The sequence below is a fragment of the Castor canadensis genome, chromosome 8 (assembly GCF_047511655.1).
Source record: "Castor canadensis chromosome 8, mCasCan1.hap1v2, whole genome shotgun sequence".
NCBI classification, from domain to species: domain Eukaryota; kingdom Metazoa; phylum Chordata; class Mammalia; order Rodentia; family Castoridae; genus Castor; species Castor canadensis.
The window spans coordinates 153950470-153974677 of NC_133393.1; the positions used below are offsets into that span (position 1 = coordinate 153950470).

The 24208-nt window shown below is 53.6% G+C and overlaps 1 protein-coding gene across 2 annotated transcripts in view; it reads right to left on the reverse strand.

Annotated features, from left to right (window-relative positions):
* Phf21b (PHD finger protein 21B) overlaps positions 1-24208 on the reverse strand; it is a 93576-nt gene that overhangs the window by 19213 nt on the left and 50155 nt on the right. For both annotated transcript variants that reach the window (XM_020167416.2, XM_020167415.2), the window contains exons 3-5: positions 6544-6636; positions 4288-4638; positions 2045-2185 (exon numbers count right to left, since the gene is read on the reverse strand). In XM_020167416.2, coding sequence (XP_020023005.1) covers positions 2045-2185; positions 4288-4638; positions 6544-6636 — 585 coding nt within the window. The remainder of the gene's footprint in view (positions 1-2044; positions 2186-4287; positions 4639-6543; positions 6637-24208) is intronic.

A 24208-nucleotide genomic window follows, 5' to 3' on the forward strand; every position in this document is an offset into this window, starting at 1 on the left:
TGTCATGCTGTATTGTTCAGAGAATAATGAAAGAAAAAAGCCTGCAGGTGTTCAGTGCAGGAGCAAGCCGGGAGATGGACAAGGCTAAGTAAGGACTGATGGAGGGACCAGAGCATCCGTGAACCCCAGGAAGCCATGAAAGGTGTGTTCACACACCACTCCATTTCTGTGGATTTGGTGTGGAACTTGGCTTGCAGCAAATTTAAGTTTTGCTTATGGAACTTTTTCTGGACTCTTTTTTAAAAAATATTTTTGACCTAAGGTTGGTTAAATACATGGACATGGAACCTGTGGATGGGTTATAGACGGGGTTGTGAGCTCCCTACCAGAGCAAGGAATGGTGAAGGAACAGTAATATTTTCCTCTCCCCAATCCATTGACCTTCTAGAATGCCTTGGAAGTGCAGGGAGTCTGGTGAGGTATGAGGACGGCCTGCAGCCCCCCGGAAAGTCAAGTAATAGAGGCTTTTTCACATCTGTCATCTTTATTTGGAGGAAAGGCTGGAGCTGCAAGGGGAGACACCAGGGAAGGAGGAAACTCCAAAGCAGAGGGGGCCTTTCAGGTCCTGGGCTATAGCCAGTCTTGGTCTCCCTCTGGAACTCCATATTTAGCATTGTCCACCTTGTGCCTGTAACTGTTGCACTGTGTAGTTAGGCCTAAGATGGCTGCATCTGTACTGAACACCTTTGGGCTTTTTTTTTTCCCATTATTTTGTGAACAACATAACTGTTTATGTAGTGTTTTCATTATATCACATGTCATAAGTCACCTAGAGATGCCTACTGTGTGTAGGTCGTATGCAAATATATGCCATTTTATATAAGGCACTGGAGCATCCAAAGATTCTGGTATCCATGGGATCCTGGAACAGTCTCTCCAACACCCAGGGACAACCGGGTGGAGCCATGCCCTGCAACATGAACCAGACGGCCTCCGTGGGTCCTGACTCAGCTGGTTACTATTTCTGCAATTTCTGTGTCCTACCTGAGCAGCAGGCTCACAGCAGCCAGGCCTGTCACTGCCCACAGAAGTGAGCTTCCCTACGGCAAGGCGCCCTCTGCCTCCTCCTCTCATCCTCCCCAGGCTGCAGCACAGTGCCCGGCAGGGAGAGAACCTCCAGACCCATGTGGATACCAAGGGAAGATGCAAACGGGTTGGGCGGGGGACTTCTCTGGAACAGCAACACCTGGACAGACAGAACGTCAGGAGCTTAGGGGCCAGAAGGTCTGGGGGCAGCTGATGTGGGGCAGGGCAGGGCACTTGGAGGGAACCAGGTCTGAACAGAATCTCATAGGATGAACATGGGTTTGGCAGCAGGACAAGAAGGATCCAGGTGGGAAGAGCGTGTGGGAAAGACCAGGAGAGAGCACAGAGGCTCTGGACCTGGGACAGCGGAGGACGCAGCTGCAGCATAGCTGAGCCAGGTCACTCAAGTCTAGCCTTGAGTACCCCATGCTGGCAGGTGGAGGCATGGCAGCAGACTGCTAGACCAGTTATGAGAGTCTGTTTCTCCTTCCTCCTCCAGATGGGGATGGGGGGGGCGCTGTGTGTGATTTCTGGAAAGTTCTTCAGGCACCTCTGGGCAATGTTTCCATCTCCTGTTCCAGCCTGAGGCAGCAGCTGACTGCTAAAGTTTTCCCAGGATGAACCACATTAGGGCCAGTGCTGCCCAGGGGGAAAACCATCCCCTCCTGGTCTGAGGGCCCTGGGAGGGTGATGTTAACTCAGAATTCTCCAGCAACCCTAAGGAAGTAAGTCTTATGGTCTCGAATTACAGATGAGGAAACAAGATTTGCCCCTAATCACACCACTGGATGTTGGCACCACTGAGACTTGGCCAATGCTAAAATCTGCACTGACCACTGCCCACCCTGCCACCCTGCCAACACTGAGACTGGACAGCTGAGACTGGCTCAGTGGGGGAGTCCCATCCTAGTACTGCCCACGGCACTGGGTGCTGTGCCAGAGCTGGTCTAGACCCTCCCAGTGAAGCCATCCTCACTCTGCACAGACCAGGTGCTACAGCCAAGTCGGCTCGTCCTACCTCGGGGTTCTCCTGGCTCGCAGGCTGATCTTCCTTCTTCTTTTTGGTGGCCTGAGCTCCCTGAGATAGCTCCTCTGAGGGTGGCCGTGGCTCTGCTGAATTTTCAGGCTGTGTCTGCACTTGAGGCTGAAGGATGATGACCTGGAAAATGTGGCAGAAGGTAAGGGGTATAGGGCTGAGGGAGGGAGTGGTGGGGCCAGAGGATTCAGGCAGGGGTGAGGGGCAGAGAGCCCAAGGAGGGAGGAGTGGAGGGCAGAGGGACTAGGGAGGGAGGAATGGGAGACAGAGAGCCCAGGGAGGGAAAGAGGCAGCTGGGAGGGTCTATGTATGTCCTGAAAGATGAGTCACAGAGGAGCAAGGTGACTGGTACCCATTTTCTGTCCAGGGCCTGAGCCTCCCAACAGCCTTTCTCCCTATGAGAGGGTCTGCATGAGAAGTGGCCAGGTTTGGGAAGCAGAAAAACATGGGCTCAGATCCCGCCCTATCATTTTCCCGTCGTGTGGTCTCAAAGATGTTACTCGGAGCCTCAGCTGCTTCATTATTTAAATCCAGGCAGACTCCGAAGGTTCAGGCTACAGGAGTCCAGGGGACTGCCCTCTAAGTGCAGACACACTGAGGCTAGGAGGATTTAGACATGTCGCCTGCCTGGGACCATCAGGTTAGGAGGCACTGGGGCTGAGCCTCTTCCCAGGTCAGTCTGACAGTACTGCCTGTCAGTAATTCCCCATGGCCCTACCCAGGACACTGTGCCTGAGGCACTCAAAACTAGCTTGGAGAAGACAGGTGGCAATAATGACCCATCTTTAGCAGACCAGGATAGCTGGCCAGTGACGGATATGTCCGATGGTGAACAGTGAGTCTGAAATCCAGATATCCAGCCTCTTCCTGGTCTGAGCACCCTTTCTCTTGCTTCTCGCTATTTCTTTTATTTATTTTGGGCAGGGATCTGGAAAAGAATTATCATTGTTCATGAATCTCAGAAAGAGGAATTCACAAGGAGCAGCTGGGCAGGATCTGGCTCAAGTCAGGAATTACTTGAATTGTTTTGTTTTTTTTTGTTCCCCTAAGAACACATGACAATTGTCATGAATATGAGGCTCTGAACACAAAGAGGAAGTGTATACCCTTTTTCTGTTGGATTGAGGGAAACTCTTTGTTCTTTGCATCCATTTTTAAAACCTCAAATTCTCTGTATGGAAAAAAATGCCCCTTTTCATGTTCACAGGAAGAAAAGCATTAAGCTGTCCAACAGAAAAAAAGAACAAGAATTCCCTGAAGCCTGTCACAGAGGAGACAGGGTGCCCAAAGAGTGAAGGAAAACGTTCGGGTTTAATGATCAGAAGAATCCAATATTCAGCAACGAGACATCTGCTTCCACCCATTAAATGAGCAAGGTGTTTAAAATGCCAACACTGAATGCTTGTGGGGCTACGCCCACTCATTCAACAAACGCCAGCCAGCCGAGCACCCATCTGGATCACGTGCCATCTTGGGAGGCACCTCAAGACTCTTTAGGCTCTGAGAATCCTTCCAGATACCTTCAGCATGTGTGTGATGGCTGGGGAAGGGGGAGGAGCCTGGAGGCAGAAATGAGTTACTACCCACAGAAATGAGTTAGTACACAATGACGTGAGGTCACATGAAAGGGGAGCACCAACATTTGAGCTGGGGAAGTAGAAGAGCATTAGTCAGTCGCAAGCGAGAGAGGGAACAGACGGAAAGAGGACATGTGGCCCCAAGGGCCTTAAATAGGGAAACCACCCGGGAAGCTCCAGAAGGTACAGGGACAGGATCTTTGTTTTAGCAAGAAGTCATAGATTTTTCCATCCAGGCACCTGGGGTTTACAACAGTCCTTGACCACCTGACTCCAGCAGAGAGAGATAATCAGTACTGGGCTCTCTTGCAGCAGTTACTCATTCAGCCACACATTTTACTAGTCAATTATTCTAATAAGTACAGCAATCGGTTTGTCAAGCAATTATTCTTTTTCCACAGGCATTGATTCATTCAGCCATACTTTCCATTGATCACACAGTCATTCGTGATTCATTGAGCTGGTCACTTACGAATGCAGCACGCACACTATCACTCATCCACTCACACACTGGTTCATCCTCCTGGCTGTCCACTCATACTCCAGCCAATCATTCACTGGCCACCTGACCACTGCACCTCTTGGGCAACTGCCTCTGAGATTCCCCTGTCAGCCACGTCCTCTCAGGGGCCTGCTAGGGGCACTCACCTTGCTGTCGGCACTGATGAGGAGGGGCTGGACTTTGATGCTGTCATTGACCACGGGCACGGTGGTGCTGGGGGTGATGGCGGTGGCATTGCTGGAGGAGGTGGAGATGATGGCATAGGCCACCCCAGCACTGCTCAGGGGTGAGGTGATGGCGGTGGGCTCGGCGAGAGCCTGGGGCTGGCTGCCGGGCGTTGGCACATGGCTGACAGTGTTGTTGGCAGTGGGGAGGGCTGGACTGGGGTTCTTGATGCTGACCACTGTGGCCTTCTGGAATGCTGGGGGCTGCTTGGGCGGCCGGTCCCTGCCTGGGGTGATGGGGAGGCTATCTGGAATCAGAGTCTTTGGCCTAACCTGGGAGAAAGGGATAGGTGCGTGGTCAGCCAGAAAGACATAGCAGGTGATGGAGGCACAGCATAGCAGCAGTCCTGAGCAGATACAGCTCAGACCCCCACATTAGAGGGGAGGAAAGAATATCAACTCTGCCAGAGAGTCCACCCCGAGTCTCCCAGTGGTCCACCACCTTCCTTGCCCAAGGATGCACTGACCACCACAGGACTCAGGGGTTGCCGCTCAGGGGCCAGCCTCTTCCAGCTCAATCAAGAGAAAACAGGAAGGTCAGAGAAGAAGGTGGAAAATTAAACCAGGATAAGCCAGAGGGAAAGCCATACCGCTCTTTCCCACCAAGTCCCCTGCACAAAGCCCCAAGACATACTGCAGACAGACTGTGTCAGAGGCACTGGGAGAGTTGTCCTTGCTCAGAGCCAGGTGGCCAAGGGGCTTCTTCACCCTGCCCACTCTGCTCTTCATTGTGCATGGGGTGGAGTCTGTGCTCCCTTGAAAACCATGGAACAGTACCAGAGGGTATGTGTGTGTGTCCTCATCACACTCTTAAGGAAGCCACACATGAGGAGTAAGTGTAAGCGGCAGGCAGCCCTCAGTGGCTCAGGCCAGGGCTCTGTTCAAGTCACCTGGGACAATCCTGGCTCCTCCACAATACTGCTGAATGTCCCTGGGCCCATGTCCCTTGCCTGTGCATGGGTGTGTGTGGGGGGGGGCAGTGACAGGACCTGGCTGCAATCAGTGAGTAGGTAAGATGCACAGCCTCCTAACCACTTTGTGTTCTCATCACTACAGCCACAAAGCAGCAGGCCCTGATGCACACCTTGTCCCCTAAGGGAGGTCTCCAAGTCCTGGGGCCATGGTGGCACCACCTCCTTAGAGAAACAGGCTTGAGAAAGGACTTAGTTTCTTGACTTGGACTCCACCACAGCCATAGTACGAGGCAGGGGGCCTGGCCAGTTCCACAGAGGAGCAAACGGAGGTGTGGTAAGACAACTCCAAAGAAAACAGCATCAACCTTGATCAGAAGCCTCTCTCTGGAGTCTCAGTCCTAACCCTCCTGTGCCAAAAGGCCTTGCATAGCTGCCCACTGCCCACAGAGAGGCCCGAGTCTATAGCCCAATACCTGGGCCCTCCAGAGGCCTCCGTTGGCCTCTCCACCTCCCCCTCTTAATGTTGGAAGACTGTGACTCCGGCTGGCCTCCCTGCAACCTCAGCCTTGGTTCTCACCTGTGCCCTCCTTGTAGAGGCTCTCTGTCTTGTGCCTGGCCCTCCTCGTACAACATCCTCGTACCCCAAGGCCTGGTTCAAGCACACCCCCGACTCTGGAGCAGGACAGGCTGCTTCAAGTTTCCCACCATCCCTTTAGAGCCCCTCAACGGCTAGTCATCTTGGTTCAGAGCATCTGTTTCCTTGAGACTCTGCCTCTTTTAGGGGCAGGACTCTGTGGGATTAGGACCAAGAGAGCACTCAGGAAACGTTGCCACATGGACGAGGGTCCAGAGCAGCTGTCTCTCAACCGGCGGTCACTGTTCAGCCTGCAGCTCCACGATAGGCAGGGGCCATCTTTATCTGTGTGGCCCCCAAGTGGGGATGGTATACACAGCAGGAGCTTAACAAAGCTGAGTGACATTGAAGAAGTTACAGGGTGACTGTGGTGTGCCAGGCACAGGTACACATACTCTGTGTCACCCCCACGGTTGACAAATCCCCGTAGTGACCTGCCACATCGATTTCACAACTCACTGTTGAAAAACCAGATTCCTCATGTGAAAAACCTGTTCCAAATGTGTCCTTTCAGAATGCACAAAGTGGGTGGGGAAAGGTGCTGCCTGCAGAGGGATCCAGAAGGCCGATGCTGAGGGGTAGGGGACAGACAAAGAGACAGACAGATAGCCTCTGCCCCAGGCTGCTTACCTGAGGTAGCACTGCCGCTCCTTGCCCGGCCAACCTCTGCAAGGAGCTGACCTGAGGACCCGTGACAGGCACTGCAGTGATGGCTCCCAAAGCCTGAAAGACAGAGAGCATACTGGGTGGACGCTGGGACAAGATGGACAGGGAGCTGACACTAGACGCACCCAGCCTGGGTGGCTTCCTTTGCTAATGATTGTTTTAAGTCACAAATATAAGCTACCTTCATTCGAGAAACCTTGGAAGCTAGAGAAAGAAAAAGCATAGCACTGCCTAAGAAGCAACCACCCGTTTGCACACCAGCTTTGGTTTTTACGTGAAGTTTTTATACAGCGCGACACAATCGTGTAACCTGCTTTTACTTAGGGACACGTGAGATTTCCCAGTGTTACTCTCATCTCCGCCATCATTCTTTTAATGACTGCAGTCCTCCATTTTTCAGGCATGATGGTATTTCCTCACCCTCCTCCCCCCAGGCTTGGGTTTTAGCTCATCCTTTCGCAGGTAAGCCATCCTGCAGTCAGCACCTCTGAGGATAAAGCCACTGCCACACTGCAGAGTATTTCCAAGGACAGAGTCTGAAAGCAGGGGTTAACGGATCAAAACGCAGGAGTATTTTCAGGGCCTTGAAACCTACTCCCCACTGAGTCCCTGGGTCGGGGAAACACGGGCCCCAATGCACTCCTCGAGTCCCAGCTCCCCACGCAGGACTCTCCAGGCACAAGGAGTAGACCTCCACAGGAGCAAGGTGGACATCTGGGGTGGAGATAAGAGATGACAGCCCACAGGGGCTCCAGGCCCACTCAAGTATAGAAGACGTGCTTTGCAGTGGCCACCTCTGTGAAATCTCCTGTGGGAACCTCCACTCTCCATGGAAGTTCCACGCACCATGTCTCTACCTGACATGCCTGCCTGCCGGAGAGAGGTACCACGCATTCAGACCAGCCAAACCCCTGGCCAGCAGATGCAACAACTCTTAAGAGAAGGTTAGCAAATCAATTCCAACAGCAATGAAAAGGATAATACATCAGGGTCAAGGTTAAATTCACCCCAGGAATGTGAAGAACATTCTGGAGAAGGAAAATCACCCACTTACATCAGGGAATACAGAACAAGGTGCTACAACCAACATAGGAGCTAGCAAGGTTGCCAGATGCAAGAACCACACACAAAAAGCAACTACATTCTTATATGCTAGCCACCAACGCTTAGCAATAATAAAACTTTTAAAATTCCACTTGAAAGAGCATTAAAAATAACAAGAAATATTGAAGGCCAGGCACGGAGGTTCACACTCATATTCCTAGCCACTCAGGAGGCAGAGAATGGGAAGATGATGGTTTGAGGCCAGTCTGGACAAGCAGCTTGTGAGACCAATTGAAAAAACAAAAAAGCTGGGCGTGGTGGTGCACACCTGTCATCCCAGTAAATAGGAGGATCAAGGTCCAGGCCAGCCTGGGCACACCAGTGATACCCTCGAAAAACAGCTAAAGCCAAAAGGGCTGGTGGTGGTGCAGAAAACGTCACAGAAAGTAAGACTGACCAGCGAGAATAAGACTCAAACCCAGGTGGTTGGAGGAAAGGAAGGTTTATTACACTACCTAAAGGTGCCACCACCTCCTGATAGTGCCACAAGCTGAGGACCAAAACTTTAGTGAATGGGCCTTTGGGGTTCTTTTAAGATCCCAACGTAGCACCAACCATGTGCAGGGTGCTACATATAAATTACACCTCAACAAACCTGTTAAAAATAAACTCCTTTTCTATGTCCCCCTCATCCACGATCTCTGCGCCTCTAGAATGAATCTCACCTACCCCCAAACGATACCACAGAAGGTCTCGGGCCCAAGCCACAGAGCCTCTTCTCTGGATTACGACGGGATGCTTCTTCCTCCTCGCCAACTGCCCCACGTGCTGCAACTCTAGGAGGCTCGGGTCCATCCAGCTGACCACTGCCTCGCTGCACGGACAAAATCACCCCCACTGGACGCTGGTCAGCTGTGGGCTTCGGGTGCAATGCAGAGGACATTAAGCCAGGGTAGACACACCAGGGATCACAACTCAGCCCCACTGCTGCTTTAGGCTTCTTGCTGGTGGCAGCCCCAGGATAACGTCCTCAGTACTAGCACTGCTTTCCCAGTGTACGGGGAATGAACACGGTGCGGGCTGTCCTCCTGTCGCCATGGACTCCACCCCACAGCACCCCCACTTCCTCAGCATGATGTACACAGAAGGCTTTGACCTCTCCCTCTTCTGGCTAAGATGCTTCAAACAAGACTGGTCCAGCCTACAGGCAGGTTTGGGGAGGCTCTTCCAGACAAGGCATGTGTGTCTCCTGTGTGGGTCTCCCCGGTGAGTTCCTCGCGCTGGCTGAGTGTCCCATGCTCGCTGAGTGTTTAGCTACTCAGGTGCACATAGCTCCTGCCCTGGTGGATGGTGGCATTACTGTGGGTCTCTCTGGGTATCTACTTGGGTGTGTTTCCATATGGGTCCTTCTCCTCTGGGTATTTCTTTGGCTCTGCTTCTGTGTGTCTTGTGAGAGCCACTGTGGTAGTTTTGAGTGTTCATTTCTGCTGAGGCTCAGGCCCCCTTCCTGACTTGGGACAATGGTAACTCCTGTCTGTCACTTTAGGAATCACAGTCATGGAGGGGAAGGAATGGGAAGCCAGGAGAAGTAGGAGTGGTCAGGAGCCGCTGGGGTCAGAACCCCCAGAGGGATCAAAGACAGAGCTTTGCTTTGACCTGTTGCTCAGTTCCCAGAAGGAAAAAGCCCACCACATGGAAAGTGTGCCCCGTGCCTGCAGGAGGTCCACAGGACAAACAGCACCTGCTGTGTGCTTCCCACTCACCTGCAGACTCCATCAACTAAAACACTGCCCAACCCCACCCAACCCCACAGCTGCAAGGGTACCATGCCTGGACTTTGGGTGCCTGGCAGCTCTTTAGTGAGCCCCAAGTACAATAGGGCACCCCTGAGCCAGGCCCTTAGGAAAAACAGGTTCTGCCTGCACCAGACCCATAGCCTAGACAGAGCACCAGAAATGTGATGATTCTCTGAGTCCAAGTGCACGATCCCCGCACTTCTCGGAGAAGTTTGTAGCAAGCAGCACTGCTGCTTCCATGCAGGGCAGGTTTCCTCCCAGACCATATGAACGTGAATGGGCTCTAGGTGCTGTTCAGTCTGCACTTGTACTGCAGCCTCCCTCTGCAGCCTTATAAACCTCTCATTAACAAGCTGAAAAGGCGTTTTGTCTGGCGAGGGCCGCCCTTCCTGCTCCACACTGGAATTTATCGATACAGCAGAAACATCATCTCAGAGGCCATTTCACGAGTGCCAGGTCATTTATAGCTGCACTTTTGTCAAGATAAATGAGCTGCCGATGATGACATTTACAGCTCTGAGCATTTTAATAGGAAAAAAAGGACCATAAAAGTCAAAGAGAACTTCAAATTTTTCTTGTATTAACTGAGTCCCACAGGCTGCCCAGCAAACACCGGAGAGGCAGGTGGGAAGAGGCAGGTGCCTGGCAGACCCTGCGAGCTTCTGGACAGAAGGAAAAGGTGTCTTCAGTGAATGTTTCCAAGTGCTGGGGGGTGGGGGTGGGGAGAGGGGACCCAGGAGCCGTGCAGGAGCAAGTGGGCACAGGTTCTGGCCCTGACACCAGTCATGTGAGGTCACTTAGTGCTTCTCACTGGTGTCCTCATCAGCTAGAAGACGATGCATGAACAGTCTGGGCTAGGCAGTGGCAGGGGAGCCCTGCCCAGTGCCCAGAGCAGGCAAGAGGCCCGTGAGCGCTGGGCGCTGGGAGAAGTTCAGATCCCAGCCAGGAACAGGGCCTGGTCATACAATGAGGAACTGTAAGCGTGTGCCTGAGAGGAACCTGACTCCACCAGTCCCAGTGGCCCCTTTTGCTATAGTTTGGATACATGTCTCCCAAAGGCCAATGTGGTAAGGGCATGGTCCCCAGGGTGGCTTTATAGGGGGGCCTGTGAAAGGCCCATGGGTCATGGGGGGGTGTGCCCCGTGGGACCTCTACCGCTTCAATTTTTGCTTTTGCTCCTGGCTACAAAGTGAGTGGTCTGCTCCCCATACCACCCACAACCCCACCAGAGAGGCCCAGCGTGCCTCTGTCCTACTGCTTGTGGCTGACGTCCTTCTGCAACAGCACAACATGCAGGCTCAGTGGCCTGCTCAGCCCGCTTCTTCCTGAGGCCACAGCACCAGCCCCCATCCTCCCACCTCTGACTGCTTGGCTCCCTTCACCTGCCAGTCCTCTGCTGCTGACCCTCCCAAGGCTCCTGCTGCCCTCCTGCTTGGCAGCCTCACCCCCACCTGTGGCTGCAGCTGCCACCTTGAGTCAGTGGCTTCCCAGACTTCATGGTGACTCCCTCACTGCAACATTCATTCAGCAAATGCCATGAAGCCTAACACTGGCTGGCATGCTCTGCTTGGCTGCTCCATCTCAACCCTGATTGGAAGGACGAGTGCTGCCTTTCCTATATCCACTCCCCTGCAGGACAGTAGATTTGGGGGAGAGGGGCGGGTTTAGGCTGGTGAAGGTTCTGGATGACCACAGGGCTCAGTTCCCCCAGGAACCAATGCTCCTGGGTAGCTCCAGTGACCCAGGGCTCAGTTTTCTCATCTGAAAAATGGGAGTGTATTACTCCTCTCTTATAGTTTCTAAGGGCCAGAGAGTGGTGCTCATGGAGCCTTCAGTGGATCAGAGTATCCGTCAGTCAGAGGTGGTCAGGGACAGCACTGCCAGAAAGATCACTTGCTAGCCACAAGCAGGCACCACCCTGCACTTTTTGACCACAGTCTCCTGGCCATATAGCGTTTGGGGATCCTGGTCTCTGGGCTCCTCCCAGGCTGTCACTATGGGGTGCTGGAAGGGCTGACACTGGCACAGATAATCAAATAAATATGTAGAGAACGTTAATGGCAGATCACATCACAAGACACCCTGCTTTCTACGGCCTTCCTTAGCATGCACGTGCAATCCAGGGTGTTCTCTGCAGAGCCACCACCAACCTCCCCTGGGTGATCATCTAATTCCCTGGATCGTGCTGTTGTTCTGATACCAGGATTGGGTCCAGGATAAGCACTGTTTCCTTTTTTTCATTGGCCACAGCCCCCACACCCTCCTTTCCCAGGAAATGAAGTTGCTGCAGGGACCACACCTGTCTACAGGAGGCTCCAGGGACCTGGACGGTTCCTCGGGTGTCACTGAGCTTGTGGCTCTATCTCCAGCAATTCCTAGAACCAGGGAGTTGGATCAAGGCCTTTAGTCCCTAGACGTCCTGGCAGATCTGCCCAAGTTCCATCCCAGATGGGCCCCTGTCTGGACACAGAGCACATCTGTGTGGTGCAAAGTGAGTTGTGGATGGAGAAGATTCAGGTCAGAGCCTGGTGCTGTGGGATGGGCAGTGGGGGAAGGCAGGGTCAGTGAGACAGTGCCAGTGGCCTGGTGAGCAGCTGGAATGGATTGTGGGCCACAGGCTGGGGTGTGCTGAAGCCGGAGGGGCCGAGTGAAGTCAGTCACAGGCGGACACTTCAGAGCTCAGAGTTCATCATATGAGCAGTGGACTGCATGGAACAGTGCTACATTACACTTAGAGACAAACATTTCCGTCCCTCAGGCCACCTGACTCTCTCTGGGTTGTGTCACAAGGTTATTACCACTGTGCACCAAATAAGGAAGTGCCCCTGAGGGCTGGACCTAAACCAGCCCTGTTGTCTGAGGCAGACATTCCCCTGGAGCCTGACTTCCCCCTAGGAAGAGAAAAGGGGCCCAATTCTGAGTGTCCAGTATCTAGCATGCTCCAGGTGATGTCAGCTAACCTGGCCTGGGAGGTGGTACTGGGTAGGGGACACTGGGGTCTGATCGGGGCAGCTACAGCCCTGGATGTTCACTGAGTGTGGCTTGCAGGGAGGATACCTCTGAGTTCTGCTTCTTCAGCTCATTGTCGTCTGGCATAGTATTTGCCTAGCTGGCCAGGGCCGTGGCTCTAGCTTCGCACAGCCATGGAGCACCTCCGTTTAATTGCTTTTGGGTTGTGATTTTCCCTGTATCTTTACAGAACTGCTGTGATGTGCAGCAACGATAACAAGTAAACTCAAATATCAATAACCAGTAAGAAATATTAATACAACATGAGCACCATTTAATGTCACATGAAGCCAGTTTGTTATTCACAGATAAAATCCGACAGCTGGCCTTTATGGCTGGCTGGGAAAGAACAAGTCATTCCACAGGCTGCTGTGGCTGCAGGTCCAAGGTCACTTGACCTGGCCCTTATCCTCCAGTCCAGTGTCTCTGCTCTGGCTCTCTGGACACTGAGCCGCCAGTGGCCCCAAGTCATCCCCCCACGGCTGTTGGGGGCCACATGTAGAGTTTGTGTGAAAACTCAGAGAAAGGCTTGCTGCCCTCCTGCAGCTGCCCTGCCTTGTCCACGTATCTGCAGCCATGTGATGCACACAGTGCTGCAGGAGGAGGCTCATGACCTGCCTGTGACCTTGACGGTGAGGTCACCTCAGTCTCCTCCTCTCCAAAGCAGGGGAGCAAACCCTGCCTTCCCTGATGAGGACCAGAGGAGAGGCTGGGAGGCACGGGCACACAGGTGCATTGAAAGCTGCCCTCGCATCAAGTCCCAGTGGCTCACCCCTGTAACCCCAGCTGCTCAGGAGGCAGAGATCAGGAGGATGGTGGTTCAAAGTCAGCCTGGGCAAAGAGTCCACGAGACCCCATCTTGAAAAATACCCAACACAAAAAAGGGGTGGTGGAGTGGCCCAAGTGGTAGAGTGCCTGCCTAATGAGCATGAGGCCCCAAGTTCCAACACCAGCACCACCAAAAAACCCAAAACAAATAAAACAAAAAAATCCTGCCCTCAGCAATGGTGTGTGCTGCTGCAATGGCTCTGCTGCCTCTGATTCCTGATCTGCCCTCCAGGGTCGAACGTGCACCACACCCCAAAAGCCCCGATGTGACAAGCACGAGGGAGAGACAGAAGCCGGGGTGCAGATGTGACGGGTCCACCTGCACTAGTGAGGACACAAACTGACTGAGGTGAGGACAGAAGCCCTGGCATGTGCTCCTCTCCAAACACACATGTGGGCGACTCATGCCACTTTCAGAGTCTACAGGCCAGTTGCCACAGAGTAGCTACCCATGTATGGAAAAGCTGGGAGCGGTGCAACTGTCCCTAGGCGGGGGATAGACCACCAGGCATGTCTGTGACAGAAAACCTCCCAGCAGCAAGAGCAACTGAGCAGACTTAGCCATCACCCTACCTGATACCATCCTTGTAGTTAGAGCCACAGTGCCGAGTGCGCTTTGGTTATGTACAGCCAGAGGGTGAAAAGAAGGAGGGAGGAGAGGATGTGAGGACACCTACATCTTCTGTGCTGTCTTCCCTCTTTAAAACCGCATCAGAGGCAGATGGATAAAATGCCCAGGCCTCTTCATTTGAGTGGAGGGCAGGTGAAGGTCTGTTATCAGACCCTTCTGTCCATTTTGTAATTACAACTTAAGCACAGAGGAGGCAGAGAGGCAGCTCTGTAGAGGAGGGAGTGGAAAGGCTTCTGGGAGAATATGGTGCCTGAGCAGGACCTTGAAAGTTAGACCAGAATGTCTCACTGGGCAGTGAGTGAGAAATCAGGAGACTGGACAGGTGGGCAATGGGAGTCACCAGCAGCCAGCACAACAGGAGCACTGGGCGCTGCAGATCTCAAAGGCAGGTGAGAGAGGAAGACAAGAGGGGTACGCAGAAGCCCAACCAGTGAAGGCCTGGAGCTCAGCTACTCCTCTGGGGGCGACAGAGACAACACAGGGCCTTGGCAGGTACAGCTGGGCCAGGTGTGGACTGCAGGACCAGAGGTGGTGCCTGTGTAAGGTACAGGGTATGAAGCAGGGCTGAGCCTCCTGGACCAGGCAGGAAGTGGGCTCTTACCCCTTGGACACGCTGGAGTACCGGCTTACTCTTCAGAGACAAAGCAGGGCATACGAACAGCCTACCACGGTGCAGAGGTCTTCTCCACCCTGCAGCCAGCTCTCTCTCAGGGTGTGGGATGTATTGGTGCCCCAAATACAGGGCAGTTCCTAAGGAGTGAGCAACATCCAGGACTCTCAGGGGCTGTAATGCTGGGCTTTTAACCAAGAGCCCTCTTCAGAAAGCAGCTTCATGAAGCCCACAAGGGGCATGTCCACGGCTCTCATCCTGGGGTGGGCCCCGCACACGCCTCACTCCAAAACAACTCCTAACTGAGAGCACCACAGGACTGTGACATTCAGCCACCATGGCCCAGCTGCCTGGTGCAGGTGGCTCCCTCACCGCAGTCCTGGTGACCCTTACCAAGCCTTGGATGCCAATCCTCTTAGCCAACTGTAGAAGCCCTTACAGGGAAGGGTGTGTGTGTGTGTGTGTGTGTGTGGTAGTGCACTCTTAATCAGAAAGTGCCAGAAAACACAAGTGACTACTCCGTGCTGACATTTAAAACACCCTTTCAGCAGCCCTCAGTGGTGTGGGGCAGCTTAATTAACTCAGAAGGATGTAATTTTATGCTATTTGGTAGGAAATGCACCCTTTAAATGCTAAAAAAAAAAAAAAAACAATCATGAGAACCTACCAACCACAGGGGTGAGGGGCATTCTGGAAACTTCAGCACAGAAGTGGCAGCCTAGCCATGCAAGCTGTACAGTGGAGGTCCTCCCCTCCTAGCAGGTGAAATAGCTGTGTCCATGTCAACTCTGTGGGAAAATAAATGCCGTCTCTGGAAAGGAACTGGACCCCAGCAGGGCCCTCCAGTCCAGTTTCATCCACCTGCTCTGGACCTCACGGGGCACAAACAACAGTCCGTGGGGCATGTCTAGTGCTAAGGGGAGCTGCCATGAGAGGCAAGCTGCCCATCCCCGCAGAAGGCGGCAAGGCCTGAGGAAGATACAGCCTGGTGGCCTGGGCAGTGCTGTGGTCCCACAACTTCTGATGCTGGGATCGGATTTCCCTTCTCTTTCAGTCTCCTGGATGGATGCAGCAAAATATGACACTGAAGAGGGGAGATAGGGGTGATCCTCCCTCCCCAGAGAGGAGATGGGCTGCCTCCCCTGAGCCTGGGGAAGGAGGAAAAATGAACAAATGGCTGGACCTTGTCTTCCTCATGTCCCCAGAGACCCTACTGTACACCTCACCCAGTGTCCCCCACTCTCAGGGCCTCGGGATGTCCACTCCTTGGCAGAAGGTCCTGGAGATCCGCATGGGCCCTTGGGTCTGAGGAGGCCACCGCAGCCAGGCCTGTGGCCTCACAACAAACCACAGACGGTAAGGTGCAGCTGATGGTGGAGCCCCTGACTGCCTCCTCCAGTGACCTCCAGACCTCAGTAAAATAAACAGCCATTCAGAAAATCTGATTTCCTTGTGTGACTGGACAGTGCTCCTCCCACTGGCCCCAGTCTCATTATTTTGGCTCCTCTGACACCCCGAATCTAATTTAGGGAATATACATCTGTGCTGGTGCCATAGCAAGCTGATGACAGCTGACTTCATGCTCCTCTGTCCAGAGAGGCCTCAGGGAGCCTGGTAGGGCAGGACCCTGCTCTCCTCCACTGCCTGTCAGATTCAGGGCCTCCTTTGAAGGTCTGTGGAAGCCAGGGTCACTAGAGTATTCTTTGTCTTAGTCTGGGAAGTGGATACTTGGATGCAGACATTTGTCAAAATCTGTCAAGCTGGACCCCCCCCTCCCCTGCCCCAGCTCTGTGGCTCCCACTGGAAGTAACCTGCATCTCACTTTTTTAAAGACGGCCCTTCCTTTGGGTGGGTGGGTGGGGGCTCCCCGGGAATTCCCCCAGCCCCAGTGCTCACTTGCACTGCCCAAGGGCTCTGCCCAAGTCTTCCAGAAGGTAAGGATGGAAAGTTCCAGGCCAGTTCCTGGTTTCTACTGAGAACTCTGGGGTCCTGACTCAGTGGAAAGGGTTATGTCGACTCCACCCGCTCCACCTGCACACTCAGCCACAAAGCCTAAACTAAACTAGGCTAAACTAAACTTGACCCTTACACTGTCCATCACGCAAGGCCTGCTAAGCAAGTCAACTGTATACACGTGGCTTATTCAACTATAGCCCAGCCCTTCACAGCACCCACTGGACGCACGTGTGCTGACAAAGGCAGAGAGGCAGATGGTGACCACCACGCCAGAGGAGCTGTGATGGGCCTCCATTTCCTCCCCTCTTGGGAACAGCTATCCCCCTGCTCCCTCCCAGGGCCCTGGTAGCTCCCATGTAGCCGGCAGTCTGTGAGAGGTTTGCTCCCCTCTCCAGGTACCGCCTACCTCCCGCCTCCTTGACTACCTGCCCTGCTCAGTGCAGAGCAGACAGCAGGACCCGCCCTCAGGGTAGTAGTGAGGACTACAAGAACCACCCACAGGCCCTCATAGCCTGACCCAGCAAGCAACATGCAGGAGAGGGGACCCATGCATCCCTGTAAGTGACACAGCATAAGGATGAGCTTGAGGGGGGTCCTCCTTAGATGTCTCACGCCCAACAGAAGGACTTCTGTGAGCAGGAGTTTTATAGGCCATATAGGGACAGGGGCACCCCAAACAGACAGATAGCCCAGAGGTGCCGGGGCAACAGGGTCAGGAAGATCACTTCCTTGCCAGAGCACTGAATCCAGCTAGGAGTAGCCAGGATTCAGGATATGGGGGGCCATTCTGTCACTCTAAGACATCTAGATAGTGGGCACAGGCACCATGAGGTGCAGGGAACCCCAGAGCCCATAAAGCCAGGGTTACAGGGCCTGAGGGCCCCCCCAGAAGCCCCTGATCTCTTCCCAGCACTTCCTCTGGAGAACCACTGGGTCCCCTTATTCCGCCCCCTCCCCGCTTCCCTGTCAGACCCTCACTTCTACTCAGCTTGCTGGACGCAGGACCAAACTCAGGCCCAACGAATCACTGGGCTGCCCTCACTGGGCCTGCCCGGAGTGTGGGGCGAGGAGACAGCTCCCGTTCCGCTCAAGAGGCAGCACCTGGGGCCTTGAAATCTGAGGCCCCACACCTGCCATGGTCCATGTCAAGAGAGACAGTGGCATAGTGACACTGCCCCGCCATGCCACCCAGGCTTGCCTGGGACCCTTGACCCAGAGATTTCAAGTTGAATCTCAGACCTGCTGGCCACAGGACACACGTCACTCTAACTCCCTGACTCCTCCGGTAACACGGGTTTGCTCCAACGGTTGAAAGTGAAACATCCAGCATGCCTGGCACCAGGAGGCAGCTGTCACGAGAGGCAGGGCAACCTGGTCTCAGGCAGCTGTGACTTTGATGAAGCCAGTTAACCTCCAGAGCATCAGTTTCCTCACCTATAAAACGGGGGTGTTGAAGCCAGCTTCACAGAGAGAGGGAAAGCAAAGTGCCTAGCTGAGGACGGGTGACCTCATCCCATCTCTACCCTCCCGGGGCAGGAAGCCCAGACTTCATACAGAGTGGACCCCCAGCCGATGCCACCGCGCTTGGAGAACATGCTGTCTCTCTGGCGCATTTTAGAAAGGACAGCACCTCTGACTGCAAATGATATGTTTGAAAGGAGCTTTAGATTTGAGTTCACATTCTAGAAGAAGAGAACAAACCTCCGCCCACGTAAATGCAGCGAAGATGTCCCTTCCAGGGGCCCCCCAAAAAAATCAATGGACAATGCTCTCCTGAGAGCTATGACACAGGACCGCAGGCCCTGCTTTGTCACCTGACACAGCCAGCCCAGTTCCAAAGTCAGCTCACTGTGGAGGCTCCAACCTGGGGCCTCTCTCTCCAAAGCCTGAAAAAATTGTCCCCCCTGCCCTGTGACCCTCATGCTCTCACAGTGCCCTCACAGCCCCCTGATCTCCTGCTCCCAAGTCCTCTCCTTTGAGCTCTAGATCTGTGTGTGACATCCCACCTGGGTGGGATCCATCCCTGGGGACCACTTGAAAGCAGCTGATCTCAACTGAGATGTGCCCATGTTTTAAGACACACGACATTTCAAAGACAGTGTGAAAAAAAGTAAAGTATCTCATTAATATTTCAAAACATTAATTACATGTTGAAGTAACAGTCTGGACACGCAGAATGGACATAAAATATATTACTAAAGTCACTTTCGCCTGTTTCTTTTCACTTCTTTTATGGGTTGATCAGGCAGCACACAAGAGGGTTTCCAAGCTGACGGGAACATTCGTATCTTGATTGGGGTGTAAGTTACTTGGTGTCTGCAACTGTCAAAACTCATCAAACAGTACAATTAAGATCTGTGAATTTCAATGTATGCAAATTATATCTGAAAGAAAAAAAGGCAGGAGCTACAGCTCCAGTCCTCATGGAAAGATGGCCAGCAGCTGGAGACGCCCCATGGGGAGGCCCACCTCCAGGGGCAACACTGATACCCCCACCTTTCGGCAGCTTTGACTCATTAGAATGGCACTGATACTCACGATTATGTTGAACCCAGGACTGGGTCTGGGGTCAGGAAGAGTAAGGATTTCTGGGTGGCAAGGAATAAAGAGCTGGAATGGATGTGGGTCACAGTGCAAATGAAGGCATCTTGGCCTCCTGAGCACCATCAAGCCTTAAGGACTAGAGCTTCTCCAACATGCATCAAAAGTACCTGAAACCATGGAGAAGGGGGAGCCGGCTGAGGATGGGGAAAGATCTCGGACTTTGGAAACCCCACTCAGCCTCCCGGGCCAGGCATACCCTGGGGCAGCTGCAGAGCGTGAACCAACCAAGCAGGCAGCACAGCAGCACCCGCCCAAGTGCAAACATGCTCTGCCTTCTGCCAAGACCTCTGAGCAACTTCCCATAGGAACCCCACGGGCAGCTCAGACTCTCAGAGAGTCACGTGATGGGCCAGGGGTAGGAAAGTTGCTTGTGCCATGGAGGTGGCCTTAGCCCCTTCATCACATGAGACCCATAACTCCAGGGAGCCATGAGAAGAGAGGAAAAGGACAGGGAATTGGGGCCAGCCATCCGTGGGCCCCATCCTAGGACGACTGTGCAAGGCCGAGTGACCTCACAGCCTGAGTCCTCGTTGGTTACTGGGAGGATTAGGTGAGATGAAGGGGCACATGCACCTAGCTGACACCAGTGTCCTCTCCCCTCCACCTTCAGGACCTCGGCATTTGGGGCAGGAACTTGACACATTTATGAAAAACCATGGAATAGAGAAGGGACTTAGACAACACACTGTGGAGCCCAGAAGGAGAGGTAAAGTTAGGTGGCAGGCACAAAAATATGAAAAAAATCCCATCCTCAAACTGCTCACAACCAGAGGTCAGGGTGCAGAACTTGCACAAACCACTGCTATTCTGGGCCTCAGTCTCCCCATCTGTAAAGGGAGCATCAGTGTAAATGCAGCAGTGTGTAAAACGCCACCAACCTCCACCAGGGCACAGGTCACTAGACAATGATTTCACCTCTGGGCCAGAGGGCCTGAGCCTGCAGCTGGCTCCATGAAGGCTAGGTCCTGATCCTCTGAACCATTTCTGCACCCCACACATGCAATGTGGCTCTTCCCTTCTCTGATGAGCCCACCCTCAATGCCATCTCCCCACACTCCCAATTATCAGCTTAGCGCTTCTAATCTTCTGCCCACCTGCTGGGAGCCACGTCACAGGACCCCTTGCCCAGCTCGGCGCTCTCACAGTAATAAATCGGAATAATGAGTGTGCACTCAGCAGCAGGGCTCAAGCACACGGAGGGGCATTTTAATTTCTGATTTTCAGGTCTCACCTTACAAGGGACAACTGGAAAGGAGATGCAGCACCACCCTGGGAGAACTGAAGGGAGGAACCAAGACACTGCCCACTGAGAAAGGGGAAGGGCAAGAACCAGGGAAGGCTGGAGAAGCTGCCACCAGAGTTTTGTGTGACAAAAATCACCAGAAAGGAGGGACCGCTCCTAAATGCCTCAGTTTCCCCTCCTAGAGAAGAAGGGGCTGAATGAAGAGGTGACACATTCTAGAGTAGAGGGCTACCAGGCTGTCTAAAAACAGGAGGCTGGGGCTTATGTGTGTGAGTCGTAGCTCACTGTCATTTCATGGAACTTAATTTTAATTTATATTAATACCCCAACTTGTAACTATGCCAACCGGTTCCATTTTTAAACACTCAACACACATCTGCTGAATGAGGGGGACTTCCAAATGACAGTACCCATCCAGCCTTGCCACCTCCCTACCACAGGCCACATAGTCCTGATCTGGTACAATCCTTCAGAATCCTGAGGGTGCTCACAGTCACTGTTCCCTTTACACTTGAGGAAACGGAGAGTCAGAGACTGGGTGACCTGTCCCCGGCCACCCAGCTACAAGCTGGTGAGGCTCACAGGGTAATTCTAACAGCACCTGAAGTCTCTATGCCACCTTGCCTGCCTGGGTGGTTCCCCTGACTCCAGCCACCAGGGCTCCCTGGGCGTTGCAAGGGCACTCAGCACATGCTGACCAGACTCTCAGCAGTGGCTCGGCCAGTCGGGTCTTTCTGGGTCAATACTTAGGAGAGGTCAGGCCAGTCTGCTTCTTGGTAACTTACCTTGCTCTGATACCTTGGAAAGGAAGGAACTCATTGTCCCCTTCTGTGGCCCCTTTGGCTCTGGCTTTAGTTTTCCAAATGCTTAGAACAGCAGTGGGCAGGGGAGGCAGGGCAGAAAGACCTGGGCATTGCAGATCTTTGGAGGAGGCTAAGAATCCCCACTTGCAATGGATGTCTAGAGACGGGTCACAGGCCCAGATGCACTGTGCTGACCCCAATCGAGGGCTCGTCTTCTCCCTTTTTTCACCATACTCAGGAAAGAGGTAGAAAATCCAGGGCTGGAACTTGTCAGGTGCCATATGTGTTACAGGCCACTGTAGAGAGCATACCAGGCACCGTGTGGCAGGCAGCAGTGGGCCCTGCCAGCATTCAGAGCCACAGCAGGATGCGGGGGGGACCTTCAGCCCCAGCACCCTGGAACACATAACCAGGAGCAAGAGAACAGTCACAGGACCCCCCACTACACTGGGCCCCATACAGGCCACTGATGGGCACAGCTGCCTTATCCCAGGACCCTGCGAGTTGGTTCTATTCTCATCCCACTGAACCTATGCAAATTAAGGGATGTGACTGCCCATGCTTCAGGGGAGGGCACCAGGCCTCACCCAGAGCCCGTGCATGTCCAGACTGTTCTGAGGGTGCTGCCTGCCCACAGGGCACCCAAGTGTGGAGTCTGGGACACACAGCCAGGGCTCAGAGGTGGGGCTGGATGCCTGCAGAGCCATGCCGCCTGGCCTCTGAGCTAAGACAGAAGCCAGTAGCAGTTGGAGAGCCTTGTGGAGGGCAGGAACACCTGAGCCACCCTTGGAGCTGCATCAAGTCCTAGGGCATGCAGGAAGTAGAGGTCAGGGCCTGGCTCAAATCCAGTGACACCCTGCCCTGGCTAGGCCTATTTCCCCATCGTACGATGAGAGGTTGGAGCAAATGGCCAATGTCAGAGGCCTAGTGTGAAGGGTCTGACTCAGTGGAGGAGAGTTCTCTGTACCCTGGAACACAGCCTAAGACCGAGATCCCCAGGTAGGAACCTTCAGCCTCAGAAGAACCCATCCAGCCACCGCCAAGAGCACAAAGCCAGGTAAAAAAGATGTGAAGCAAAGTCCTGCTCAGTGAAGCCCTGTCTACTCAGCCAGCCTCCTCACCACACCCCTCCCTTCCCTGTCCCCAGTCATGCCCTGGACCTACCTGCCTGTGGCCTCCACTGCAGCATCCCTCTGCCTGGACACTGGGAGATGAGGCCATACCAGGCGCCCAGGTCCCAGTCCTGGCATCGAAGCTCCTCCATTCCTGATCGGGTTGCACACAGATAAAACCCAGGTGCTGGTGCTCAGCAGGTGCTCAATAAGACACACTGAGCCCCTGGACTCCACAGCTCTGAGTGCTGTGACCCTCAGGAGGAGGAGGAGCCTGGGCCAGAAACTTCAGCTCCCTTCCTCTGTCCCCCACTTGCTGTTTCAGCTTCGGTAAGAGGCTAAACCCTCGTGGATCTCCGTTTGCCCACTGCGAAATGAGAATCACACCACCAGTGGCTGGCAAGAATCGACTGTAGTCTGGGAAGGGCTGTGCACGTCTGACCCACCTATTGTGGATCCCGCCTATTGTTCACAGCCTGGGGCTGACAACATGGCTGACATGCCCCATGCAGAAGCTGACAACGGTCTCATCAAAGAAGTCAGAAGAGCAAATAAGCTTCCTTCCCATGTGCCTCCTGGGGGCTGGACACCCATGCTGGGACGGTCATCACGTCCTACTTGCCTCTGATACCTATTTTGATTCCTTCCTTCTCCCTGATTGTCTAAAGGACCCTCTAGATTCTGGGAGCTATACATAATGAGGGCCAAAGAAGAGGCCCTGTCCAGGCCTGTATCAGTAACAAGTTTGCCTCAGTATCAGGAAAAACGGGCCTCAAGAGCCGCACAGACAGACTGAGGGCATTTACCTAAGATGCCTGGCCCATCTGCTCCTAATGGAGCCTGCCAGCTCGGCAGAATGATGCGCCACTGGGTCAGGCTGGCCTGTCCTGGGTCCTCCAACAGCTAAATGGGCGTGGCTGGGCACAGGTCTCTGAAGCAGATCTACTTGGAGAAGAACATCCTCAGTGCCAGTGGGGGGACCATATGGAAGACATTCATTCCGACAACTGAATGAGGGACTGGAAGAGCCAATCAAACCCCTTGCCTGGCCGCAGCATGGGGAAGTTCTGGGAGAGTGGTGGACTGGAGGGAAGGCCTGGGCAGCAGGGTGGACACTTCACCTCCTTAAGCCTTAGTTCACCTCCAAAGAGCTCACGTGAGATTGCTGCATAAAGGGCACCTAGCAAGTGCTTTCCCCTGACCACCTTAATTGCCTGCCCTGGAAATCACTGGTGAAGAAAACAAGGTCAGCTCCTCAGGCCACCATACTTATTGAATGTAACGGCAGAAAAGCTCTCAACAGAGCAGGGACCAAGGATTTCTCACGTGTGGGGGACCAGAGACCAGGGAGACTTCCCTTTTTGGAATTCCTACCCCAGATGGTCAGATCTTCAATTTCACCCTCTACCAGGACATCCTAGGCTTTCCTAACAAACCTACTGTCTCAAGATGTCACTCCCTCCGCCAAAGTTCTCACCTCTCCAAGAGACTGCTGTGTGTCTCAGAGTCCTTGGCTGGCACTGGCTGCTTGGTAAACAAACATGTGTTGACTGGGAGGAGAGAGGGAAAGAGATGAGGAGAATGGATGGATGACAGTGGTGGCTGTGAATGTATGGGGATGGTAGTGGATGGATGGTGGTGGTTGAGGATGTGTGGAGAGGGGGTGGAGGGATGGTGGCAGGTATGATGGTGGTGGTGGTGGTGGTGGTGGTGGTGGTGTAGATAGTAGATGGATGGTGGTAGTAGATGGCTGGTGGTTGTAGATGGCCAGTAAGAATTCTTTTTTCTTGAAGCATTCTGTAGACAACTCTTCCCGGCCTCAAGTCCATCTCACAGGGATGTTCACAGTCTGGCAGATGAAAATGTGCAAGCCATCGGAGCCACACTAGATATTCATCCCCCAAGGCCACAGGCACCTGAATAGGAGCCTGGTGACACTGTGGGGATCCCAGCCAGTTTGGCCACCTTAGCAGAAGAGAATACTTTCCCAACA